This window comes from Thermobia domestica, chromosome 5, assembly GCF_964235325.1.
Source record: "Thermobia domestica chromosome 5, izTheDome1.hap1.1, whole genome shotgun sequence".
NCBI lineage: Eukaryota > Metazoa > Arthropoda > Insecta > Zygentoma > Lepismatidae > Thermobia > Thermobia domestica.
Window position 1 is genome coordinate 279079709 of NC_137458.1, and position 15773 is coordinate 279095481.

General features: G+C 37.8%; 1 protein-coding gene across 3 annotated transcripts in view; it reads left to right on the top strand.

Moving 5' to 3' along the window:
• Positions 1-15773, top strand: part of app (Palmitoyltransferase app) — a 307459-nt gene that overhangs the window by 210902 nt on the left and 80784 nt on the right. For 2 of the 3 annotated variants that reach the window (XM_081760136.1, XM_081760138.1), the window contains one exon: positions 15282-15463. In XM_081760136.1, coding sequence (XP_081616262.1) covers positions 15282-15463 — 182 coding nt within the window. The remainder of the gene's footprint in view (positions 1-15281; positions 15464-15773) is intronic. The other variant, XM_081760137.1, reaches the window with a different exon arrangement.

The following is a 15773-nucleotide window of genomic DNA, read 5'->3' on the forward strand; positions in this document are numbered from 1 at the left end:
GTTAACGTAAGACCTGTACTATTGTTGGCTATCGAAATGGGAAGGTGTGCAGAAAGAAGCACATGTTTTGCAGGGTGTCTATCGGTCACGAAAGTCATGAAATCAGAAAACGGTCATGAAAGTCAAGAAATGTAGCTTTCGGATCACGATTTTTTTGTTATCTGTACAAATATAAGTAGACTGCAAAAATTTTGCTCTGTAAGACGTCAAGATTCACCGCCAAAAATGTCTAGGTCGGCTTTAGACGATACCAAATCGCAAGCAAAGCATGGTTCTATCGCATGCATGAAAATTCTTGCTAATTCGCACTCAAATTCACTCTTGAGATTGTCCTTCTTCTGGCATCATTGAGCAGTAGCGATGCAAATCGCATCGCATTGCCGAAACCATCTATGCATCTAACCAGTATATTCAACTGTGAGAAGACACCAAGTTTTTATCGCTCCAGGAAACAGCCTTGGAAAGTAGAGATAACATAGGGCCTAGATAAGTGCTAAAGAATATAGGTACTGTTATTAGTTTTTGAATGTTTCGAAATTTTATGGTTTGGAAAAGAAAAGCTCACGAAATTTCATTTCAGAATTTTAGTAGACATCTTGTTCTATCTACCTATTATGCGCTCTCAAATATATCACAATCGACAGTGGCGTATTTACGATTTTGTTTCGGGGGGGGGGGGCTTTGTTTACTTTATTCCGGAAATGTGAAAATTGCAAAATATTTCAATTACTTTAAAATAGTAAATAAAGTTTCGGAGGCCTTAAGCTCGGAATCCCCCCCCCCTTAAATACTCCACTGACAGTCGGTAAACGATGTTGGCTACTCATTAATGTTATAATGCGTCTTCTAGGACTTCTGTACAGATTAACAGAAATACGGAACCTCTCTTCCTTAGCATTGTTGTACAGGGCAATAATTTCTCCTGGTTCATTTATCTGGACAATGTCAGCTCCTACAAGCCTATATCGATTAAACCCAGTTTTAAACTCATTCGTAGCAATAATACGTTTCAGAGTACCTCGCATACGTGCGATGACAAAACTCGAACTGTTACGAACAATAAATATTCAACTTCTGACACTCGTCATAAAATCAGTGATCTAAAATTTCGGTACGAACTCACACATAGCCAACTCAGATCCGAAACGCTACTCTCAGAATTGTATTTCCGAATTCCATCATATAGTACGACCTAGACTGTCAGTAGGCCTAGTTCAACGCTCTGTTCTACGGGCTTCCGAAGTTATGCAGTGAAATGTCACGTACACCTGTAGATTTAAGTCTGAAGCTGCATATAACTCAGCACTACGATGTCATTTTAAATGGATACATTCTAATCAGCTATTTTCAACCTTTCTTGTTATTACTTAATGTTTATTATTATTATTATTATTATTATTATTATTATTATTATTATTATTATTATTATTATTTTTATTTATTTATTTATTTATTTATTTATTTTTTCCAGATTTGTTAGATATTCCAGTGTAAACTGGCGTTCAGCTGTATCTGGAAATATGTTCGTAAATAAGTAAATAAAATGAAAATTTATTGAATGTAGTTCTTGGGTCGTGCCATACTTGAAATACTACAGAGTTCACGAGTTCTAGTTTGACCCTTTATTGCGCAAAAGACAGAACTGTTGTTACGATAGCGTTATGAAGGGAGATACCGATAGCAAAATTCTGACAAACCATAGTTCACTTCTCATTTCCTGATCATGATTAACCACCATGCTTGGCAGATAAGCATTGAAACTTCCTGTGGTGATATAGTTTTAATTTGATTGGTTGGCTGCCAACGGATGTCACTTACACTACAATAATAGTGGGACATATTCCAGTAAAAGCAACGTAATATACCAACTAAGAATTCGTTCGGTAACTAGAAGATAAACTTCGCGAAATCACTCTGAAAAAACGAATCCTCCGAATTCAAAGGTGAAAATCCCACAATTAAAAGATTCGTTATATCAGCTGAATTATTCAAATGTTTTTATCTCGCAATACTCTTCTGTACATGTTAAATTCGTGTCCCATATGAAGTTTTGGGTCCTATACAGGATAAAGTTATACGAAACTTTTCAATAAAATGTGTTTAAATTGCAATACTATTGTACGTAATAACTATTGTTTAGATATACAACAGCACCTCTACTGGAATAAAACGGAAACTGTAGCTCAGAACTATTTACACTTGCTACGACAGTAGCGATACAGTGCGGCGCATTAGTAGTTTTTTGCGTCCACTGATGTCGACGGCGACTCTCAGTTCTTAAACTTCCCGAGTTTATTTGGTTTACCAACCAAAACTCTTTACATAATATACTTACCTGTCTGTCCATGTATCCGGGAGACAAAACTCTCAAGATCTCTTGATGGATCTAGGGATGGCCAGAACCGGTTCCTGTTGGAACCGGTTTTCGGGTCTGAACGGATCCGGTTCTAGAAGATCCGGTTCCGGAACCGGTTTTTCGGATCTAGGTCTGGAACGGGTTTTTCGGATCCAGGCCTGGAACCGGTTCTTCAGATCCAGATCTAGAACCGGTTCTTCGGATCCAGATCTGGAACCGGTTCTCAAGATCCGGTTCTGGAACCGGGTTTTCGGATCCAGGTCTGGAACCGAAACTTTGTGACGATCCCTAAGCTAAACCCGAGCTGCTGGAAGGCTGTGAACAGTGTGCTAGATGAAATGGTGGAAGCGATAGGAGGCGCCAGGCGGCGGCCGCTTGTCTCATTTGGCTAAATAAACTGGGTAACTGGCAAACTCAATGGTAAAACAGGCAAAATGGCCAACTCATTTGGCTAAACACCCACTGGAGGACCAAAATAAAAACAAAAAAAAAAAACACTGGTGGCCCCAAATTTTTTTCTGGGAGCACAAGAGAGTTTGGGCGGGGAGGGCACAAGCGCGTGGTCCTCTTTGCAGTGTTTTGAAGGTGAAATTTGTGCCTCCTTTACGGGTCTTTGGGGGCTTTCGGATCCAGGTCTGGAACCGGTTCCTAAGATCCGGTTCTGGAACCGGGTTTTCAGATCTAGATCTGGAACCGGTTCCTAAGATCCGGTTCTGGAACCGGGTTTTCAGATCCAAGTCTGGAACCGGTTCCTAAGATCCGGTTCTGGAACCGGGTTTTCGGATCCAGGTCTGGAACCGGTTCCTAAGATCTGGTTCTGGAACCGGGTTTTCAGATCCAGGTCCGGAGCCGGTTCCAGAACCGGTTCTGAAAACCGGATCTCCGAGAACCGGTTCCCGGCGGAACCGAAACTTTGTGGCCATCCCTAGATGGATCACCATGAATTTTGGCTAGGATGTTGAGGGTCAAGAGTTACGAATTTGTTGATGAAGTGGTCCAATTGATCCGAAGATATGCCCCCCTCCAATGTATTCCTATAGGGAAGTTATTACAGGTGAATTGCTCCTCCAGCTCGCGCCAGGTGAGCTTTGTGGTGGACAAACACCATGTGCGGGGTTTTCTTGGGGGTTCTCCCGTTTCCTCCCACTTTCTTAATTCCACCATTTCATTCATTTCTCATCGCCGTCTCCTTTATCCTAGCCAACATAATCGAGGGACGTAAAACTTAACGATTTTTTCATTTTGAATTGCCCTCTGGTAGTACGCCACCCTACTATACCTAGAGGTTATGTTAATTTCACATCATTCAGTTGAACCAATCTCCTTCACGGGGTATGCACGTGACACTACTGCTTTTACCTAATATCCTGCGTAGAAGTTTGGAAATAATTCATGCGTTTACAGTAGGCACGAGCTTTTGTGCATATGTTTATTGGAGAGTACTTACAAGGAAGTGACATGAACTACTTTATATTATATACATTTGAATTTTCACTTTGCGGGAAATTTATAATCATCGTCCAATTCATATCCAGTAGAGGAATTGACGTCAGCCACACTTACATGAAAATAACGCAACAGAGACATCGTTCACGAGAAACATGACAAAGATGTTCTAACTTTCAAATAAGACAAACCGCAAGCAAAGGAAATCTGGAGGTATACCTTATATTATGTCACTGTGTGTATCTGTGTCCTTGTTTACTTCATTAATATTAACCGTTGTCGGTCTTAAGTACTCTCATAGGAAGGCAAAGCGACCAACGGAAGCACAGGAGTTCTGTGAGCAATTTCTCTAACGCTCGAAACGATCAAGAACAACATGAAATAACCAAAGTCATAACTGATCTTTTTTTTAAAAAATTAAAATGTTTTTCTTTATCTTATGTCAGAATTATCCTGTGCTAGTCACGTCTGGCGTTTCCAGTTTTCCGGATACGTTTCATTTTCCAAGTTGTGTCGAAGAGGTTCTATAAATTGTCCAGCAATATAAATATCTTGTGGCAGATATTTCGAGAAACTCGGTCGATGTCAATTTTAGGCCTTTTTTTTTTTTTTTTATTATTATAAGGTATGGCGAAACTGACTGAAAACATTCTGTAGTAATCGTTCTTATGTATATGTACAACATTTCAGAAGATCTGTGGTATTTATAGAATGTTAGTTGGAGAGCTTCCGGAAAAGGACCTTTGGGTAGTCCGAGAAGAGTATAAAGTTACATTGTTCTGAAATAGAATATAACAACGAAATTTAATACTAAATCACAAATGGGTTTTTATCTCTTTCTTGGTTTATGATTGTCTGCCAGCTTGAATTTTGACAACCCGTACAACTGACATAAGATGTATAATTTTCAGAAATTTGATACACTAGTTAGGGAACCAACATGAGCCTTGTAATATATTGGATTCCATAACCTACACTTGATGGCTGCCTATGAAATGCCAGTTCAAAAACCAATAAAGATAGTCAGCTCTACTCAGAACATACGAATTACATGTAGTGAATGTTGTGAATTTACTTTTCAATTATAGAATCTACTACAGGAACACAAAGGTGGCACTTCAATCATAAAGAAAAGCGAATCTCCCCCCTCCCCCCCAAAAAAGCCAGCTTTTCTTGTATCTGTATTTTCGGTATTAATCAAAATTCTGGAGTGCGTTTGCCTTTTCTTCACCCTTACCTCCATCCCTGTCTTCGTATTATATTCAATTGGAACATCTTAAGACAAAGCAGATGTGTATATACACATTATCAGTTGCTGATGCCCTTCACCTCTGACTTCCATCAGCTTTGTACTAACAGTTTTGCCTTGAAAACTTTTCCTTTTTATCCTCAACTAGTCTTACCACCCGTTATTTTGTTTGGTGATTCACCATTATTTCTTTACATTCTGTCACGCCCATAAGTGGCCACATCGTCATTCTTCGGAGAAATAGGGGGCCGCGGTGGCTCAGTGGTAGAGCGTTCACCTCTGATGCTTGGGGTCTCGGGTTCAAACCCTGCTCCCGCCAAGTGAACTTTGTGGTGGACAAACACCGTGTGCGTGGGTTTTCTCGGGGTTCTCCCGTTTCCTCCCACTTTCTTCATTCCACCATTTCATTCATCTCTCATCATCACCGTCTCCTTTAGCCTAAACGGCATAACCGTGGGACGTAAAACTCAACAATTTCATTTTTTCTTCGGAGAAATGTTTTTTTTCTTCTTCTTTCTTCTCCCTCAACAAGAGCGACAACTTACATGTTTTTATTTTTGTGAATATTGTTCTTTCTCTCGCTCACTCTCTACACCCATTATGGGGGCCGCGGTGGCTCAATGGTAGAGCGTTCACCTCTGGTGCGTGGGGTCCCGAGTTCGATCCCAGTCCCCGCCAAGTGAACTTTGCGGTGGACAAACACCGTGTGCGTGGGTTTTCTCGGGGTTCTCCCGTATCCTCCCACTTTCTTCTTTCTACCATTTCATTCATCCCTCATCATCACCGTCTCCTTTAGCCTAACCGGCATAACCGTGGGACGTAAAACTAAAAAATTTCATTTCATTTTTTTACACCCATTATGTTCTCACTAGAATTGAAAATTCTCCTTTTAAAGAAATCAATGTATACGGCTATTCAAAAATAATGAACCGATTTCGGAGCGCTATTTCGTGGTCCTCAAGCATCACTGAATGAGTTGAGCTAGAGCGTTCACCTTCGGCGCGGGAGACCCGGGTTCGATTCCAGATGGGAGCTCGTGTCGTTCGGATCCTACGTTAATCTGTAATCCCATGTCTTATATAGTAGCTTCGGTGCTGAAAGAGACGCTCAGTTTCAACAATAAAGCAATCACGGAACGAGTCATTGACCATTTGAAAGAGAGAATTTCTAATTGGCAGCAGGGCAATCTGGATTATTGAAACAGACAAGCAGCAGCAAAAGACGAGTTCTGCGTTCTTGGGTTCTCGAAACAAGGCTCGATTGTTACAAGCGCGCTTTTCGAAGGTGATTTTGACTACCAACTCAGTGGATCTAGTATGGTGTATTGTGTCTAGGAGAAATTTTCGTATCACTTTGATGCCCGTGTTGCAATTGATAGCCACATTGAACACTTGTTGGACAGAACATAATCAGCAGAGTACTTCTCCTTGTTGGAAGTTTGTTTTGTACAATATAAAATAACCAGAAAAAAAACTAATAAGCGATAGAATATTTTAAAACTCGAAGGAATTCCATATTGATTTTTGAATCAAAAATTGTTTGCGTAAAGAATCTAGTTTCAAATTTAATGTGAATTATAGTGAAAATAAGAAAAACCTCCTCTGGAGTAATATGCCGCACAGTTCCATATTAATCTTATATAATAGAAAATGCACTTAACTTCTTAAAATTTTACTTTGTATTTCAGAAACTCCGAGTCCGCAAATCACCTAAACTTTATCCATATAGTAATAGTACATATTTTAGCATTATTGTAATTGTTTACTCTGATGCTTATAGATACTTTCCAAGTAGCTAGTACAGCGAAGCTTTCCTTAACGGACAGCTCCATAATACGGACAGATTTTTTTTTTTTTTTTTTTGTTGTCTCTGCAATAATATGAGGCGTTGTATGGCAAAGTGGCGTAACTCATTTTTTAAAAAATGAGATTAAGCCGTTTCCTTGAACTTGAAACAATTACCTGTTGGATAGCAAAGTTGCGTATCTCAGAGTTAAAAATAGGCCACGAGATGGAAGCATAAAGAACGTAAATTTGAATTCACGATGACCCTGCACGGCAAAGTGGCATAAGTCTCAATACCTCAAAATGTCTCAAAAGTGACTTACGCCACTTTGCCATCCAACGCCTGATATATATTCTTAAGGGACAGAACCCTCACTTTTACCGACACAATCTTTCCTCCAACCGTTTACTAACTTCTACGTAACAAACAGAAATGATTGTTTGATCATAACACAGAAAATACATTCCACAATTAAATATATCTCTAATATTTAAAAAAAATCCATAGACAGAAAAATCTCTTTTCCAAAGTATCTGTCATTAGTCAATGACCAAATAAACCACCCACACAACAATTCCAAGTTGAACTTCAATTATTTTTTTTTTTTCGTCCATAATGTGTGGGTAGCCTCAGAAGTACCCGACCTAACGTATAGATAGCGATGGTTGTTTGAAAAATATTATTATGGTCGAAAGTACCAATCTTATACAGAAAACCTAAGTTTGAATTTTGAAGATTATTTAACACCTATCAGTAGTGAACGCTCTCAATGAATTTTTAACATGGAAAAGATGGGTCATATTTATTCGGAATATTTTCTATTTCCGAACTTGAAAGAAATGGCTCGGTGGTAAGAGATTTGCCAACAATGAAGAGATGGAGTCAGCGGTTATTGACTATTTTGAGCAGCTCGACGGTTCACACTGTAAACAGAGTATCGAAGCTATTCAACATCGCTGGGGAAGTGTACCGAGCTAAAAGAAGACTATGCTGAGAACTAGTTTTTTTCTTCTTATCTTTCTTTGTCAGATCTGGTACTTTTGGGACTACCCTCGTAAATTATTTTCTCCTGGAAATACTAGAAAACTTCTAGGACTAAAAATCGGGGAGAACCAGTCATGTAGGCAAAAATTCTACCTTTCCGGAACTCCTTCCTTTCGTGACTTCCATTCCTTTTCCTTCTGAGGCTTGTATTTTTCCCTGTAACTTCGAGGATAAAGAAGAATTGTCAATTCTTAATAAAACTTCAGTAAAGACTACTAGTCCTGTTGCACTGTTTCTAAAATCTCCAGTAGTTCCAACACTGAGTACAGAATATTTCGATATTAGCCTATATTTACATCTATAACTAATACACAAACTCCTGCATATGTCATACAATTAGCTGGGTAATCTAAATTTGTGTAACCTCTCAGCAACGGACATATCTCGTTTACGGACAAATAATCGTCATAATGGTATCTGCTATTCAGTGGTTTCACTGTAATAACTGTAAATTTAAAAAATAATAATAAACGAAAAAGTATTTCAAAACTTAAAGGAATTTCATATTAATTTTTAAATCAGAAAATTGTTTAAAAAACCTGATTTAGAATCTAGTGTACATTATTATAGTAAAAAAAGAAAAAGAAAGAACTCTCTGCAGTAACATTTTGTACACTTGTATTAATCTTTAATAGAAAGTGCTTTTAAAAGCTCAAATGAAAAAAAAAAAAATCGCTAGGAAGGAAGTTTAGGCCTTTCTTAACTTACATAGCGAATACATACGGTAATTCTTGTAATCATGTAGTACTTATTGTACCGTTTTGTCTTAACTATTCACCGTATTTTGTAATAATCACTGCATGATGGCCATGTCCTGAATACTTTCTCTCCTTGTTCTTTATAAAATTGCCTTGACTACTAAATAAGGTTGCATATTAGTTCTGATTAAGAGAGTGCGATAATAAGAAAAAGCATACTGTTTTTTCGTTTCAACTTGACCTGCATGTTATGGTTCTTAGGTTTATTGCCAGCTTTCGTGCAGACGGTGAACGCGGAATTGATTAAAATAGTGGAATTATGTTTACCCGAAAGTTGTTTTCTTTATACATTGTGTCTTATGGCTTCTAATAGAATCAAGAAATGGTGTCTTCGTAAAGTGTTGTTTTGTAGTTTCTGAATAAATTTTCAGGTTGAAATAATTATAAGCTTTCTTTATTATTATGGATTATTTTGAATTACACGTTTGTCAAGGCCGGTTCTGTTGTCAAGGATTTTTATAACTTATTACTTACGTTTATTCTTTTGTTATGAAGGCATAATGGGGCAGCGATGTCTCAGTGGTAGAGCGCTCAGCGCTGGCGCATGGTGTCCCTGGTTCAATACCAACTCCTGCCCAGTAGGCTTTGTGATGGACAAAGACAGCGTGCGTAGGTTTTCTTAGGGTTCTCCCATTTGCTCTCACTTTCGTCATTTCAGCGTTATCATCTATTTCATCATCACCATCTCTCTTAGCCTCGGTGTATAATAGTGGGACGTTAAACTGAACGAAAGAAAAAAAACGTGGTGTTATCTTTCAATGTACAGGGTGATCCAAATATCTGAAAGAAGTGGATTGTGTACATTTTTTTTTTGGGCATATTTCCGGAGGTAGAAGACAAGATAAAAGTAAATTGTGATTATAAGTAACTTTTGTGCAGGACACGTCTTTTAGCAAATAATGTGCAACTGTAGCCCCTCGCAATTGCAATTTGCCCCTTTCCTCAGGCAGAATTTTCTGGAAGAAGTCTTGATGGTGTATAATGCATATATCGACGGGACAAACAGTGAAATGGGCGTTGTGAGAGGAAGCAAAGGACAAACGAGAAAGGTACATGCACTTTTTATCCACACCTTGTGGAAACGTTGCAGTGCTATGTTGGAAGTATGGGTTTTGTCCTAATAAACAACTAGCTCTATTATCAGAATTTTGTATATGAAGAGCAGCTAACCCTCTCTAAGCAAAATCCATATGTGGAGCAAAGCTATGTCCAGTATTCTATACCAGTTTATAAGAGGCAAACACTGAGTTTAGAAGCCCTCACTGTCCTTAATACGGCGCTTATAATTCTGGCTGATAATTGTTACAATAACTGGTCTGTGGAACTTTCATGCGACTGAATTGTCTCTGTCATTTGGTGACTAACCTGTATATTGCTCAACTGCACTTGCAGGATCCCTAAGTTCTGTGTTAATAACAGCTGTCACTTAGTAAACGCATGTTTCCGCTCCTTCCGTAGCAACTAGCTGTCGTTATTGCATACCTGTTGCATCAATTACCTGTACGAGGAGTACCAACCAGCAGCAGTCGAGTGAATATTGTGGTCGTTAATAGGTAATGCAGGCGTCGTCTTTCTTTTTTTTAGTTGCTTGAGTTGAAATGATGGTAGAGCAGCAAACGCGAGGGATCAGTTGACGTAATGAATAATTTAATTTGTCAGTCAAGGTCGTTCCTGCAGATGAACTAACGTGTCTCTAGTTGGATTTATGTCTTATATCTGTCGAGAAATGGACTAGCGCATTTCAGGAGATATCTCCCCCTTCTCATCGTTGTGTCTCCCTAAGTCTTAATTGAATTCGTGATAGCTGCGTCGTAGCAATGACAGTCATGAAAAAGCATGTAGTGTAATTGGAATAGACAAGACACGCAGCTCCTTTTTCATTATTTTTTTAAGTTGCAAATTTTGCATACCATTATTATAACTCTGAAGGAAACAGTGAAGCCTATCGACAATAAACACTTCGGCTTCACAAAAATAATAAACTTACAGAAGTAATCCAGTTACTACGGTTATCATGTGACACTTAAATAAAGAGCGCACTATTAGATTTCACAAAAAGATTTGTATTAATCGACAGATCTCTTAATGAGCATAGCGCAAAAATAAGGGTTGTGGCTACAACTAGACATTGACGATATTGATTACAGAAATTTTAAATTTCTTTCCTTCGCGTTTGCAGCTGGACGTGTTGTACTTCCTTGAAAATTGAACTTTGCATCAATATTCACTGGCCCGACGTGTTGGTTATGGGAAATATTTTGTGTTCTACTTTTGTCTTTCATATATAATTCGTCTGAACGGAATTTGAACAGCTGGTATGGGAATCTTAGTGACAGGCGGAACTAGAGAGGGTTCAGGGGGTGCCAGCCCCCCTCAGAAGCAAAGCTGGCCCTCCCCAGAATTTTTCTACTGGACGAAAATAATATTATTAATTTACCTCAATTTACGCATAACAATTGTAATGATGTTTCGCCATTCGAGATGTTTAATAGTGTCTATACTCGTCCGCCCATCGACTTTTTTTTTTTTTTTTTTTTTTTTTTTTAATATGGTCTGGTGCCTGGATGTAATAAAATTCCTGGACCAATGTGATAGTGGGCACTATAGAGCGACCTCTCAATTTGCACTATATGCATTTTTTAATTGATAGCTTTATTATGTAAATTATTTTTGTAATGATGTAAGTTTTTCTTGTTTACATATATATGAAAAACCAGTTTGCAGTCCAATTGTTATTTTATGTACAGCATAGTAATGTTTGAATAGTTAAGATTCTCAGCGCAAATCATTCAGGTACACTAAAAAAAAAAAAAAAGAAAAAAGAAAGAAAAGAAAAAAAGAAAGAAAAAAGAAGCTGAACTCTTCAACTGCCAAACTCAAGCAATTACTTTCTACATACAAGCCAGCTACATACAAGCATAAACCTATTCAAAAGTCAATATTCAATATCGTTTGTTGCTTTTCCTTCTTCTTTTTCTTCTTCTTGTTTATTATTATTATTATTATTATTATTATTATTATTATTATTATTATTTATAAACTGAAGTTTGTAGTTCCATTCTTAAGGTATAAACTGTAATTAGGCGCGGACCCAAAAATTTTTGCGCAGGGTGTCGAAAGTCGGGAGAGAGACAATATTTCAAGACACAGACACGACGTTATTCTGCATCCGATCCGAGTAAACGATAAATAATTTCCAAGTAGCGGAAGTTGTGCATCCGAGGAACACGTTTTTTATTTTGTTTTTGAAAAGGGAGTGCATTTGTGCTATGCTAAAGAAAAAAAAATATGTTCCTGATAACCTGATATTTTAGTTTCATGCTGTAAAAGTTACATGGGTACAGGGGCGTCATTTAGGGGGGGCAAGAGGGAGCAATTGCCCCTCCCCAAGAGTTTGAGGAATATATATACTTTAATAGATTGCCTACTAATATACTAGTACAAAATGTGAAAGTCTTAATGTCGGTGGTGCTCTTGTCCCCTTCCCCCCCAAGTGAAGTCTGAAATGACGCCCCTGCATGGGTATTGCAGCAATAACAAGCAGTGTTCGTAGTTTGAGGGAAATTTCCCTAATCTAAATTTAGCTAAAAGGGAAAATGGGCATTTTTCGATATAACATGAAAATGCAGCGAAATTCTCGTGCTTATTGATTGGCCAATATAAATACTTAAATTTTTCTTTGTTCTTCAGAAATAAACCAATAATTTTACTGTTAAATCAAGTATAGTTTTATTAAGTGCATACATGTCTGTCAAGTTACTAAGATTTCATGCAGTCCAAATCGGATGGACTTTCCATGAGTGCTCCCTGGTACAGACAAAACACAATCATTTTTTTAAAAATAAGATTTTTTGAGGGTCCGGGTCCGGTGGACCTCTTCGTGGGTATCCCCTGGCTGTAATCATATTTTCCGAATGTTGACGCTAACGATGTAACTACAACAATACGCTAAGAAAGCTCATATGTAACTTAGGAATATTACAAGAGTTGAAATATATTCTCTCTCTTCTTTCTCTGTTAAATATTGGGATCAACATTATCATCAGTCAATTCTGCTGGTAGAATTTTTGTTTTATAAAATTTTTCTTGTTTTAAATTTTACCTAGGTACAATGTCCATCAGGGTCACTTATCATACGTCCTCCCAAAAATCTTAAATTGTAAGGTGTGTAATTTAATATTTCATTGAAAAGATAATGGGAAACATCTTTTATAGGAAAACTAGTCCCTCAAGCTCATCTAGAAGTCTTCTCCTCCAGTGACCTGCTTCTCTCTAATAGTATTTTTTTTTTTATTTTAATATTTAAGATTTACGGGAAGTTAGCCAACTATATTTCTCCGATTCGGTAGTTTTATATACCTTGTTTTTTAAAAAGTTAAAAATGTTTTGTGTATAAAAATTGATTGTATTTCTTTGTTCGCAAAGATGTGTGTAATTAAGCTGCAACACTAGTAAACGACAATTATTTATTGTAAAACTTAAAATAAAAAGATTTTACACTTTACGTTAAATACAGTGAATAAATATTAGCCCATGACTGATTTTAAAAAGTTATAATTTTAAATTATGTCATTGCTTGTATATTTCTGTGTGTTTCTACTATATGTAAGAGAAGGGGTAAAAGTAAAGGAGAACGCAGGAGGACACTGTTCTCCCACTTCCAAAACTATCTACGGCGTCCCTCCACTTCCTTTAAAAAAAAGGCAAAGATAGGCACAGGGGACGATGTGACGTTATCCGTCCCCCTACCTTTTCAGATTCACTTTTACCCCTGTATAAACTTAGAGCATGACGGCTAACGTTTACGAAAAATATGAGTTTTCGTAACTAGGGTAGATTTTAGGTAGTTATTTAGCAGCAACAGAATATAGAGAATATACAATTTTAAGCAACTTTCTGATATAATAGATTTTCACTGTACTCTTACATGACAGTGTTGTGTTAGGAGAACTAAATAACTTGGAGTTGATAATGAGTGCGGGGTAAGGGGCACTCTGAAGGAATATATATATATATATATATAAAACAAGGTCTAAAAAAGATCTTTTCCAATTTTCAGGAACCATGCCCCGCCCTAGGAAATTATCCTAGTTACGCCAATGCTTAGTGAGCCACCCTCATGTCCAAAGGTGGCGTGGGTCAATGAAAACTTGACCCATGACCCACTTTGACCTACCGTGGCAAATGAAAAGTCAAAATACAAATTTCATTAGTATATCTAATCTTAAAGAATTCCGAGATGTGGAAATCTTATTACAATAATTGCAACAACTATCCTTCCCCCAACTATCGAATTTCCAAAAATCCTTCCTTAGTAGTACCTTACGTTACAAATGCTATATACTCTCCAAATTTCAAGTTTCTAGCTTAAACGGTTTGGCCTGGGCGTTGATCAGTCAGAACTTTTGTATATAGAGAAATATACGGGGTGTTCCGTATAAATTTGCCTAATTTCAGGTAAAATAGAAAAAGTGAATGATAGGAAAGTGAAATTTCTAAGACCTCAAGAAAAACTCTTAAATTTTATCTTCCACACACCAATACACCTCCACATGTGCCCCATTAGTAGCACGTACAATATCTACTGTATTCAACTTTTTGCCATATTATCTCCACATGTCCAGTGTTACTGTTGCAATCGTATCACGGATTCGGATTCGTAACTCTGGAATATTATTCACTAGAGTCCTCCGTACACTTGTCTGAAATTTCGTTGCTGAGACAAAATCAGATTTTGTCTCAGCATATTACACCACAGCCTGCGCATGTTATTGAACAGTAACCATTTGTATGCGACCATGGCGCTCCGTAGCAAGCAAACGGTAACTTTGAGCCATGAAATCAAAACTTGAAAATCTGGCCCTTCATTTGGTGTGTTACTTCATAATTCGTCGTCCATCTTGCATAGGTGCAGAGGTGGTCTTGAGATGTGAGGCACAGGGCTACGTGGTGACAACCAATATTTGGTACGCTTGATAAAACAAGTGTCATACTGGACCCGCTTTTCGTTACTCGGCCAAATGTTGGATGCGTTGCGGTGCTAAGACAGCAACGACGAACAATCTGTTATTCTTTGTTCCTTATTGGCTGCCGACAATGTGTGGAATATCCACCTGTTCAGCTCGTATACCTTTACTATGTGATGCTGATGAAGTGTGTTTCCTCGAAAACCTGGAAGCGTTCCGCAAGTGCACCACACGTTTGACTTAACTGTTCTCATCTATGTCTGCCGTCAGGATCTCGTCATTCAACTGGTGTGGTCGCCTACTGCGGAGTTCATCACAAAGGCTTAGATCTCCCGAACTTTGAACCAATACCTGGCGGTGCGTTCGTGCACGGTATTAACTCCAAATGCCTGACGTATTTCCTGTCGAAAGAGACAAAAAGGGTAGTCTGTAGAATATTGTAACTAATCAAACTTGCCTATAAAAAAAAGAAAAAGAAAAGAAAGAGAGAGAGAAAGAAGGAAAAGAAATGCTGCTGTAAAGAAATTGGTTTAAGATAAAATCTGTTATTTCTTCCATTTGTCATACATAATAACTAGATGGATTATTTATGTGCTCATGTTTTACCATCTTTTTAAAACTTTTTTTTCTTCAAGAAGTTATTTCTATGTAGTAAAAATTTCCTTTCTTTATTTCAGCTGTCCGTATTTGGCTATTAATATAACTCCAGCGATTCCAGTAGTGGGTGGCCTCCTGTTCATATTCGTTATGGCCACCCTATTGAGAACAAGCTTCAGTGATCCAGGAGTGATTCCTAGAGCAACACCTGATGAGGCTGCCTACACAGAAAAACAAATAGGTAACATCCCAGCAGATGGAGGTAATAATGATACGTGATATATATTATCAGTGGGCAAATAAAAGCACAGCAACTATACTGCTTATCTAAATAAAACACTTCAGAATGGGGTAGCTTATTCTATGGTATGCTCTGTGAAAAATGGCATGGTAATGGAGATGGTAAAGCTTCTAGTACTATACACTCTAACGTAGTAATATTATTAGTTGTAGGTCTATAGTGCAATTTACGCGTGAGTTAACATAGCATAACCATAATAACAACTCTTAAATTGATACATTTAAGCCTTACACATGTTTTCCGACAGCTGAATTCGAGATAAATAATATCG